The sequence below is a fragment of the Halyomorpha halys genome, unplaced genomic scaffold, assembly GCF_000696795.3.
Source record: "Halyomorpha halys isolate HHAL.00 unplaced genomic scaffold, Hhal_1.1 Scaffold203.1, whole genome shotgun sequence".
NCBI lineage: Eukaryota > Metazoa > Arthropoda > Insecta > Hemiptera > Pentatomidae > Halyomorpha > Halyomorpha halys.
In genome coordinates this window covers 327,168-339,847 of record NW_027108332.1, presented here as the reverse complement: position 1 = coordinate 339,847, position 12,680 = coordinate 327,168, and the positions used below count along the sequence as shown (strand labels likewise).

Sequence of the window (12,680 nt, the reverse complement as noted above, 5' to 3'; positions counted from 1 at the left end):
AAAAATTAATAAATAAAACCTCTACATGTATATAAACAGAAAAATAAATAAATCAAATAAACATATTCAAACTAAGTAAGATAAATTATATATAATAGTTAGAATCTCCCCGAACCCACTTTATCTCCCAGGCATGAGGGGAAGAGCAGGGCACCTTCAGATCCCAACGCAGCCCTCTCGCCGCGTCACTGGTTTTGATATAATAAAGTTTATGATAATAGAACTCATGTTTTAGTGTATTGGCCATCAACTAATGTAATTCTTTAGCAACGCCAAGTTGAGAGGATGAAGAATGTTTTTTAAATTTAGAAAATTTATTTTAACTCTACGATCCGTCTTTATACATCAGAAGTCGTTTCTTTCAGAAAAAAAAGAACATTCTTATTGCCTTTTTAGAACCAAATCTCTACCCATAAAACAATTCCCTCCTATTATCTATTATTCACTTCAAATACTTGAGACCTCTGCACTAAATAGATATTTGTTTGGTATGTGCATGTAGGAATCTTTAGATAGTTTTTTTTTTTTTTCCAAAATCTTTTCTAACTTCGCTTTGGACCCGAAGAAGACTACAAATTCAAAACGGAATTTTTGTTTCTTTCAGGATGAGTTCCATCCGTTCATCGAGGCTCTGCTGCCGCACGTGAAGTCCTTCTCCTACACTTGGTTCAATCTGCAGGCGGCGAAGAGGAAGTACTTCAAAAAGCACGAGAAGAGGATGTCGCTGGAAGAAGAGAGGCGTTGCAAGGAAGAGCTTATGGTAAGTCCTTGTGGTTGGTCCTGAGTAGTCTTTAATTTTATTCTACTTCTCAGATGGAGAGGTAATCACTAAAAGCAATGATTATTAATAAAATATTTTTCTGCTAGTGGAGATCGATTTGGACAAAGAAACGTTTGCGATCTCTGATCTACATCATACATTTGAATTCGTTACGTCTTGAGTCTAATTTTATCAATTATATTATCGTCATAATTAAGTAATTATTTTAGCGACTTTTGTAAAAATGTGGCTAAACAAAGAAATGAAATAAATTGTATCTAATTTAATTCTCAAAACACTCTTTTTTATTTTTTTTTAGTCCAACGTTTCGGCCCATTCGGCCATCCTCAAGGAGAATCTTAAATACACATTTACACTCACATCAATAGTTTTAAAACTTTTTGCAGGCTATAAGCCCAGGTCATATATTTTAGACAAAATTATCCTATTTCCTCTCTCTTCACATTAATAAAACTTTTAATTACAAATCAATTTAACACTATTGTACTTTGTTATCATGACGGCAATGACAGCAAAAAGGTCAACAAGGTTGTGATGACAAAGTATAATCCAATCGTGAGGTTATTTACAGAAATTCATACAAATGATTTGGGCTGATCTTTTTTAGCTTCGGCATGTATCGGATTCGGTTCTGTTGATACGTACAATTTGATAAAAACGATAACAATCCTCCAATGTCGTTCCATCACAATCTGGACAAAGCTTCTGTGGGTCCAAAGCATATTTGTGTGAACTGACACTAAGAGTAATTGGATAATTACCGGAGAGTCGTAGTTGGGTAATTATTCTCAAGTAAGCTATGGGGCATCTGATCTTTAGGTAATTTTGAGCGTCCACATTAATGAAAATCCTATCATGCTACTGGTTATAGCTCAATTCTCGTAACAACAAGAGATCTTTACTCTTCACGAATTCCCTCTTTCTGAATTTGATACTTACCGGATCATTGAATAATACAGGATCAAACGTTCTGAAGCTCTCCAGATGTTTTCTAATCTGCGTTACTCAATTATATTGCAAAGTCTACCGGTTGTTACTGTCCGGCTGCTATAGTTTTAAAAAACATTATTTCGCAAAGTGATTACCACTTATACTAAATATCTTCATTTTTCAGTACCCTTGACCAATTCTCTATATCTATTCAAGATCTCCCACAGAAATGGGTACGACTTCTAGTCGCTTGTGATACCTCGCTTGTATATTTTCCAATTACTCTATGTACGTGGAGGCCCGAATAGGGGCAGTGTAGAGGATATAAATCAACATAATTGACTTGTAAAGCTTCTGCCTGGCATTCAAAGAGATTATTTTAGCCTTCGCGCAGGTACTTAGTACTGCCCCGATGTTTGAGTTACTTTTAGATACTACAGGCGTCATCACACAGTTAAAGAGTCTACAACTAAACGTTGTACCAAGGTTTAATATTCGGTTACTTCTTCGATACTATTCAGATTAAAATATACACTTTCGCCTCTTTTGTGCCAACCCCTATAAGTTTTTAACAATTTTGTTTTTGCTTTGTTAAATGCTAAAGAATTTAGATTGTTTTTAGATTGTTGGAAGACAGTCCGGGTGGCGGTCAATAAAGTGAAAGAAAACTATTGATCGATAACCAACGTTTCGCCCCACTTTGCGGGGCCTCTTGAGGGCTACAAGATTGAAACAGGAATGTCAACCCTAGTAAATATTGAAGTAGTTGACATTTCTGTTTCAATCTGTCAGCCCTGAAAAGTGGGGCAAAACATTATTTAATAATAAATAGTTTTCTTTTACTATTTTGATACCTTTATTGACCACCACCCAACTACCTTCCTTCAGTCTACTTTATAAAGTTAATTATCTTTCAATGTTAAAGAATTTAATTTGCATTAGCTATTTAAATTTTTTTTCGAAACAAAAAAATAAAATAGTTATGCTGCAAATATATTCAAAATTCTTTTTTTCATCTTATTTGCAAGGAAACTTTTTTTTTTTTTTTTTTTTAAACGAAAAAAGGCAAGAGAAGGAAACTGGAAGAGATGCTGCCGTGAAGCAGTGGCAACTGCAGCAAGTGGCCGACTGAGTATTGTATCGATTGTGCCAGTGGCAAGGTCGCCAGGGCGGCGCCGTTCGGGGGCGGGACAGGTAGCTACCGCCCCTCGACCGCCTTCAAAGGTTAATTCCCCCCATCCCCTCCTCTAGCTTTGATTAACCTTTCCCATCCACAATTTTATCACTAATAAAAAAGTTTGAAACTTGAAAATAAACCTCGATTCATATAATATTAACTTGTTCCAAAAACTCTAAAGCTTCATTTTCAGATCTCCATAAACTATTGTTAAAGTGAACCTTTCATAACTAGTAGAACGGCTATAGAACACCATATAAGAGGTGTATCAGGACCGGTGGAGTTATTTGTGAACTTCGAGAGCTATAAAATACTGTAAGGTAATAGAAAAATAGATTTATACAGCCTCCGAGTGGCTTCTCCCCGTGAAATAAATATTGACCGAACCAGGTGGGAATCGAGCCCACGCCGGGACCCGCACTCCAATGTATTCGACTATCATATTCTCCATACCTATTCTAAATGTCTGAACAATTCCCAATTTTGTGTAGGTTAATTACTAAGAGTTAGATAGGCCTTATATTCAGACTTGGCGATTCGAAGCTAAGGGCTGAAAAAGAGTCATGAAACTTTTTGACATAAGCCCAAACTTTATGAACAATGGATGATAGTACGGAAAAGGAACATCGCATAAAATTATTGTTAAAACAATATTTCACGGTATCTATATTTTTTTTTATTTACTTTAATATTTAAATAAAATTCTTGAAATTAAATAACAAATTAAAATAAGTTATTATTGTTAAATATATTTTTTAAGCTGTTTAAAAAAATATATTTCACTTTTACTTCCGTTATAAAAAGAAGAGATGGTTTCCACAAAATGGATTTCAAACTATGTTCGAAAATAAAAATAAATTCACATTATAAAGTACTTCTAATATAATAAATAATCTTTTCCTTACTAAGAAATATTTAAGTGTCTCTATTAACTGCAATATGAACGTATCTGGTATGTTCACAAACAGAACGGAGTCGCGTGGATTGACAGATCGACAGTACACAGCCACAGGTTAGAACCGTTATTAATGAAGGTTGGTTATGTCAACAGGTCTGTTGGCTCGGCAGGACATTTGGGATGGCAACGCGATATAAGAGATTGACTCACAGTCCCTTTTAATTCTGATCAAATCCAAGAACCTTTATGGAATTCTCTGCCCTTTTTATAAAGTTACTAATGGGCTATAATATTTTTTTTCTGGGTTCTAGATGTCAGATTTTGATTCCTTAAGTAAAAGAAAACGCTATTATCCAGATAAAGTTTCCTTTTGTAGAAACTAGAACGATATCTTTGATATTAAGGAGCATTAGAGCATAACTACAGAAAAGCTCCAATCGCTGTAATTGGCGATGATATTGTTATGTATAGCAGCAGTGTCAACGCCGCTAGAGTCCTGGGCAACACCGTAAGGATAGCAGACAGAAACTTCAAAGAATCAATGTAAATCCGGATAAGACCGAATGTGTGATATTTGCATTGTAGAAGAGGAAACAGTCTAGATTACTACGCTCTTTCCGAGTGGGAGACACCACACTAGCGCCATAGTCAAGCTAGGGATCAAGCTGGACCCTATCTATCGACATTTACAACAAAGTAAAACAAGTGAGACGAAAAATATACCGCCTCCATCACCTACTACAAGATAGCTATCTCTAAGAGCATCCTAGGACCAGATCTTTTATACGGAGCGAACACATCTTCGGAACGAAACGTAGCGTCATCTTCAACAGTTTTCGGACACTGTGCTGCCGAAGTTGGTGAGGTCTACGTTGTTGAAGAAGATTTAACCTCCACACCTTCATGAGTACATTGATCTACCAACTGTGCCCGAGTACACATCAAGTAAGACCAATAATAACACGTGCAACGGAGACACATATTTAGGCTTAGTTTTTCTTAATGTTTTAGTGATAGTGCAGTGGCAAAACTCAAGTGTGTCCCAAAATTTAAGATCTACTCCGTGAACATCAGTGCATCCCATCTCACTACAATAAAAACTGCTTAAAATGTAGCTTTGCTACAGTATAAGGAGATATATCTGAAGATTATACATTTATATGTATGTATTTTTTTTTCAGGGTAAGAGGTTTTAAAAAAAAAAAGTTAGAGCTCTTTTTTTAATTGTTTCTAATCAAGTCCTTCCTATAAGGATTTAATAATTTATTATTCAAACAGGACTGGGTCTAAAGTTTCGATCGACTAAAGTCACTTTCTATGGAATAAAACCTGACTAGAAAATTGAAATTAGGGAAAATTTTCTGTGAACGATTTATTTTTAATTATAAATTTTGAAACTATTATATAAAATAGGTGCTTCTAATTAATGTCCTTCTCTACATAAATTATGTCGAAAATGGTCAAAGGAAAGTTGCGATGCATTTTCGCCCCCAGAATTCGGTATCGAAATCTAATGAACTGAAATTCAATATGTATAATAGTTTTCTATCTAAATATCAATATCACTCTTAATAATGGATAAAAGAAATAACATAAAAAAAAATAAAGAGATTTGTTGAAATATTTTTATAGGTAATACGCAAGTATTTTTATAAGTATAAGTTAACTCATATGGAATGAGTGATTGTTTTCGAGTAAGTCCTGATTGATGTCATACTGTACGGGACTATCTAACACATTTTCTTTTCACTTATACCTTTTTTTAAATTGACTCGATAGCATTTTTATTTATTTATTTATTGCTATTTACAACTGTACATTATATAATATAATTAGTATATTATATAATGTATTTTGTAAATTTTATCTCAGTTAAATTAGAGTGTTACAGGCGTGTAGAGAAACTACCCATTGGTAGCACTCTAATGACGTTTTACATTAGCAGGTTTCGTGGCCATCTTCTTTTCAGGCGCCTCGAAGGATTGTCAGGAATGGAAGAGAAAGCAAGGTTAGAAACTAGTTTTGGGTTAGTTTGTAATGGAAGGAGTGACATCTGGTTTGGGTTAGATCGGTTAGGGTTACATATGGAACATTAAGGTCTTTATGTATGATTTTATTTGTGACAAAGTAAGGAGGATTGAGGATTTTACGAAGGATTTTGGATTGCAATGATTGGATACGAGAGGAATTCGACGGTTTAGTGGAGCCCCAAACCTCAACTCTGTATATCCAGATTGGCCTTATTACAGTCATGTAGATCAGTCTTTTGTAATGAATTGGAAGTTTAGACTGTTTGTCCAGTTAGTGCTGTAAAAGTCGAAATCGACGTGCAGTTTCCTGTCTTTACAGTATTGTGTGAGGATTCCAAGCTAGTCGTTTGTCCAGATGTAGTTCAAGGTAGCGGATCTGTTCGACATTGGTAAGATCAACATTATTAAAGGTAAATTGATGGGATTTATTTTAATCCTCCAATTACGACACCATTCTTCGAAGACTGTGATATGGGTTTTTTGTATTTAAATTGATTTTTTTATAGCTTCGGTAAATGAACAAAAAATAATTTTTTTTTCTCAGCGACGCAACTACGAATTCGCTTCGACTTCAAAAGGTTCGACATAACCACAGTTGAAACAAGGAAACAACATATTTCAACTATTGCAGAACTTACGTGACAAACGGTCTAAACTTCCAATACATTACAAAGGACTGATCTACATGACTATAATAAGGCCTATCTGGACACACGGAGTTGAGATTTGGTGCTCCTTACTTTGTCACAACTAAAACCCATAAAGACCTTAATGTTCCATATATAATCGATCTAGCCCAGATATCAATCCTTCGATTATAAACCTCCTAACCACCCAAAACTAATTTCTAGCCTTGTTCCTTCTTCCATTTCTGATAATCCTACGAGGAGCCTGAAAAGAAGATGGCCACGAAACCTGCTAATGTAAAACGTCATTAGAGTGCTACCAATGGGTAGTTTCTCTACATGCCTGTAACAAGATCTTACATCAAATTTACGGGATGTATTATTATGTACAGTTGTAAATTTTAATAAAGATATAATAATTTAAAAAATATTTGCTCAATATTTTGTTATTCTTTATACTGAATTTAACATCTTACAATATTTTTTATATATTATTTTTGAAAAATAAAATAAATACGGTGCCCAAAAAAAGGCATCTAAGCTTGTGAAATGCTTAGAGTTATGGTGACTTTTAGTATGCCAAACACATAATAATAAGAAACGAAAAAATGTCTTCTTTGTGGAAATTAAATCCTCTTAAAAACTAATAATTTATACATCATGTACTAATTAGTTTCTTAAAGAATGAAATGGACATGTCCAACCAACACCATTCGGAGATAATTTCCAAACTACATGTTACAGTTCGGTTTGGTAGATTAAGGTTGGGTATCCAAAGACGCATAAAGGAAGTACAAATAAAATAAACAATCAACAAAATTTATGTGTTTTACTCTAAAAACAAACTTATGGAATTTTCGGTAATACTAATTAAAATTAATTTTAATATTCGTTATTTTAATAAAAAAATATTGTAAATATATGCATTTGGACAAAATTGTAATATTGATCAGACATCAATCTTGGCGGACCCAATCTTTGCATCCATGGCATTAGATTGTCTTCTTCAAATGTTTCTCATCCTATGATGCACTCGGACTCTCGATATTCTTGGGAAAGATTGTTTCTTTGTTTTTATTACCTTTATAGTTCCTTTACCCTGATTTTAATTTTTTCAATAATTTTTATCTCCTTTACTTCTGTTTTTCTTCAAACTTCTTTTTATATGGCGAAAATGCTATAATCTCAAATTAAAACAAATAAATAAGTGTACTAATTATCCTACTTAATAATCTGCAAGATGTTATTGAACGCGCAATAACGTTTTTTCTTGCCGCAACTGAGTCGCATCGTTTACCCTCCAGAGGAGGACATCCGACACAAAGTTTTGCTTACGTAGCGTGGTTGGTTGTTTAATAACTCTTATGTCCGATGCTGCTCTACCTTCCCCTACTACGATATTCGGCATTACGACAATCAACAAAATTAAACTTGTTTTGGACCATTTAAGATGCGATATAACTTTTATGTAGCAGATTAATGAGTAATGCATTCATTGGGTTGAACCGCTTGGGCTGTATCTATATCAAAGGATAATGGTAAGCCAGAGATAAGTTAGATTGCTGCAGCGGAGACTCGGTTCAACCCCCCCCCCTCTTCTCCCTCTACTCTTAATTACCAGCCCTTAGGGACCCTAAGCTATTAATTTTCCTTTCACAGTAGTCATCAGTTTTTTTTTTTAATTTTTAAAAATTATATTTTTGAAAGTGAGATTAAATCACCAAGTTTTTCTCATTGGAAAGAATAACATAGATATTCAGGTCGTCCGTTGTTCTGCCGACATTTATAGTGACAATTCTGATTTAGAAAGCAGGCGTGCGAAATGTTATTGACTTGACAAAACGTTCAATATTTTATTTTAAACTATGGCCCCTTCGTCGTAAACCTGCAGACTGCCCTACAGTTTCATTTAATAATGTTACTCTTACCCCTGTCGAACAGATCCGATACCTTGGGCTACATTTGGACAAACGATTAACCTGGAATCCTCACAGCAGACTGAAAAGACAGGAAACTGCATGTCAATTTCGACTATTACAGCACTTACTAGGCAAACGGTCTAAACTTCCAACACATTACAAAATACTGATCTACATGATAAGGCCAATCTGGACACATGGAGTTGAGCTTTGGGGCTCCACTAAACCTTCGAATTCCTCTCGTATTCAATCCTTACAATCCAAAATCCTACGTAAAATCCTCAATGCTCCTTACTTTGTCACAAATAAAATCATACATAAAGACCTTAATGTTCCCTATGTAACCGATCTAGCCCGAACCAGATATCACTCCTTCCATTATAAACTCTCTAACCACTCAAACCCCCTAGTTTCTAACCTTGCATCCTCTTCCATTCCTGACAATCCTCCGAGGTGCCTGAAAAGAAGATGACCACGAGACCAGCTAATGTAAAATGTCATTAGAGTGCTACCAATGGGTCGTTTCTCTACACGCCTGTAACAGTCCAATTTAACTTAGATCAGATTTACTAAATGTATTATAATGTACAGTTGTAAATAGCAATAAATAAATATTAAAAAAAAAAAACTATGGCCATGGGGATCGATTCAGAATAAATAAAACTATAAAAATCGAAATATCTCTCGACCTACTTTGAGCTAAAACAATTTGCATTTCGACCCCACTATAGGGTGATCCCTAATTCGGGGAAGGGGAATTGTTCTAATCTTGATTTTCACTCCCTAGACAAAGATTTGACCAATTTCTAGTGCGTACAAATTTTATTATTTATTTTTCCTTTACTTAGTCGACATTTTTTAAGTCGGGTCTGTGCTAATTTTTACGAACCATCTAGCATTATCGATTTACAATTAATTTTAAGTGTTGATTTTTTTTTTAAACATTTCTTTTCATTTTTTTTTTAATCGACAGCAATATATGAAGATAAATTGATTCAAGATGGTAGCACTCTGTTTTCCCTTATAGATGGTAGTAAGATACAGAAGGCAGATATGGGTGGATGGAAGCATTGGAGGATGCTCTAGATTGGCGAAGGTATTTAATGGCTAAAGGGCACAAGATGTGAAGCAACCGGAAGCTCAAGATAAGGCGATATATGCTCAGAGATAAAATCGGCTCTACACTTCTATCGACTTTCACACTAGCTGCTTCTTCCTCTTTCAGGCCTGTTTTCGTGCATCGTTCTTCCTTTAAAATGATTTATATTGAATTTACAATTTACTTTTGAACTGACAGTTTAATTGACCACAATTTGGAAGAATTTTACGTGAATTAACAAAAAAATTAAGTGTACACACTCAGAAACATTATCCAGTAGCATGAGACATCTTCGTGTTAGCTTTATCCAAATATCTGACAGTTTTACTATATGTATATGTTATAACAGATTGCCTTAAAGTGTTTGAACAAATTTCCTATTTTATGGGAAATTTAACATTAGATGAAAAACGCCTTACAACGGTGCTAATACTAATACAATTTATTAATGTTATATACACCAAATTTAAATTTAATACGATCGCATTTAGTGAGGTTTTTTTACAATCGTATTTAACGTATGACGTTTTAAGGGTGTATTCATTACTTTGATTTTAAAAGAATGTAACTTTCCTTATTGGAGTTCTATCAATGGGTAGATTCTCCACATGTTTGTATCATGTCACTATGTCACCTACAGCAAATTTACTTGTTGTATATATTTTTATAAAGTTGTAAATAACAATAAATAAATTATTAAAAAAAAAACTTTCCTTAAAATTGATTTCTGAGAACTTTTTATGCTCACCTCCGAATTTTATCCTAAATCATGATTCACCAAAAATTCTCTCGAGGTACTTATTATCTTATCAAACTATTTTTAGTAGCTCCGTAAGTTGATGCACTATTAAGTTAGTAATGAAGTTGTATTATTGGTAGTTTTTAATTTTTTTTTATGTAAACATAGATATAAAAGACTTTATTTGAAAAATATTAGTATGTATAATAATTATTAGACTGCTTTGGCCTATAACCTTATACAATTCATTCATCTTTGCTACTTATTACTTATGATTTGGTTTTATACTTTGGTAAAAAAAAAACTCAAAACAGTTTTAAAATAAAATAAAATACAGATCGTTATTGATGAATATTACAGCAATATGTGTTTAGTTACCTTATTTTTTTATCTTCGGGTTCTTGGTTTTGTATAATTTCTATCATCAAATTCGTTTATCGAAGGGATTAAAGAGTAAAGGCAAAATTTAATTCTGAATGCGTCATAGTTATTCATGTGTAATATGAATAATTGATTACAGTTCTTCGGTGGACGGAGAAGGTGGGATTTTATGTTTTTTCTCCCACCTCTGTACCCTTTATATTCCTATATAAATCAATCAAAATTTTTAAAAAAAACAGGCAATATAAAATTATATTGTGACGACCTACAATCAAAGCTCCCTAAGTTGGTTTAATTTAGTCGAACATGGTAGGAGCAACTAATTGTGCATCCATTGCCAGTGGCCCCAGTGAATACGATAAGGCTAGAACAAATAAGGGAGATAATAAATCTGTCAAGGAAGGAGAAGGAAGATGGGGTGAGAGCCGACTTCTGTTCCGGTTCACGTTAGACTAATTTAAAAGCCGGGGAGGGGTTGGTTCAAGAGTCAGTTTGTCATGAGCCGTTGTTTGTACGCCGCCCCTACATAGGCCATTTGCCGCATTGGCTACAGGACCGTTTTATGGGCCATAGCCTAAATTTATCGCTGTTTTCTCGGGGTCCCGCTTGGAGGATGGCTACCGTCTCGCTCGGTTACAGCCGTCTTTATTGTGGTCACTGATATCTAGGCCAGGAGGCACTTGTCTTATATCTGCCACGCCACACCTTTCTCCCCTCGGGGCCGTCGCATCAACCTCTTTTTCCTTGGAGCATTTCTCAAGGGTGTACTTCATGTCGGGGTAGTCACTAATGATCCAACCTATAGGACAGGATCAATCGTCTTTAAACGAAGCGAAAAAAATCTATTTATAAGTCTATTTATTTTTTCTAAATTTCTAACTGTATTTAAATTAATAACACAACAAAAAACTTCGATGTGAATCGTGCATTGACATAAACTACCCATTGATATTACTCCAATAACATTTGTACATTAGGAGGCCTCAAGTCTATTTTCTTTTCTGACACCTTGTAAGATTATCATATAGAAAAAAAGCAAGGTTAGAAACTAGTGGGCTTGGGTGGTTAGGGATTTTATCAATACGGCCTTTATGTATGAATTTTTATCAAAGTAAGAAGCATTGAGGATCTTACGAAAATTTTTGAAACGTGAGGATTGGATACGAAAGGAATAATTTAACGGTTGTAGTGGAACCCCAAAGCTTAACTTAGCAAGTGGGCTTAATTATAGTCATGTAAATCAGCATTTTGTAATTTTTTGTGTCGCAATAATTGGAATCGACGTGCAGTGTTTCATTCTTCTATGAGACCAAGTCAGTCCTTTGCCAAGATTTGGTCCTAGGTAGTGGATTTGTTCGACAGGGATGAGTGGAATATTATTAAAAGATACAGTTGGGTAGTCCGAGGACTTATGATGAACTATTTTATAAAAGCAAGTATAAAAAGACCAAACGGAGTTAGTTGTTTGAGCTATTTGTAGCTGAGGGAGTTGAGGCCCCAGAGTGTTAGCTTTTAGATGTCATCTGATTTTCAGGCCAATTTCTATTTATGAAGATTTATGACTACTATAGCTCTTTATAATTTATTTTATTAAGAACGACAACACTTATGTAGCAAAATGTCTGTTAATGGTTGATCTTTACGAAGATTATACATAAAGAGGCATGAACGTGGGCGGATTTATAAATTGTCATTCACGGTTCGCTTAGTGATCAAGACTTTACAAGAATTTCCATTTTATTTTACTTTCTTATATTTTTCAGCTAATACCAATAAAGGCAAGAAGCCCTTCTATTTTACGCGGTATCCAAACCACCACCTACGAGTTCTGTAAAAAAAAATTAAAAAAACTGCTAATAAAATTATGATAAATTTTCGGAGTGTTTTCAAATAATTGGTCTCTTATTAGCGGTCTCGTTTATTTAAATCATCTTTATTTTTTATAAATTTGATATTTGATGTAATCTTGTTGATACTTATTTTCCGAAAAAAAAAAATTATACACCACTATATCAAACCTGCGTTCTTTTGAGAAAAAAACGGATTTTTAACACTTTTAAGTATTATTAAAAGTGTTAAACATCCTTTTATCGTTTATGC

General features: G+C 34.2%; 1 protein-coding gene across 10 annotated transcripts in view; it reads left to right on the top strand.

Moving 5' to 3' along the window:
- Positions 1-12,680, top strand: part of NfI (Nuclear factor I) — a 351,941-nt gene that overhangs the window by 223,542 nt on the left and 115,719 nt on the right. For all 10 annotated transcript variants that reach the window (XM_014418607.2, XM_014418604.2, XM_014418609.3 and 7 more), the window contains exon 2: positions 605-760. In XM_014418607.2, coding sequence (XP_014274093.1) covers positions 605-760 — 156 coding nt within the window. The remainder of the gene's footprint in view (positions 1-604; positions 761-12,680) is intronic.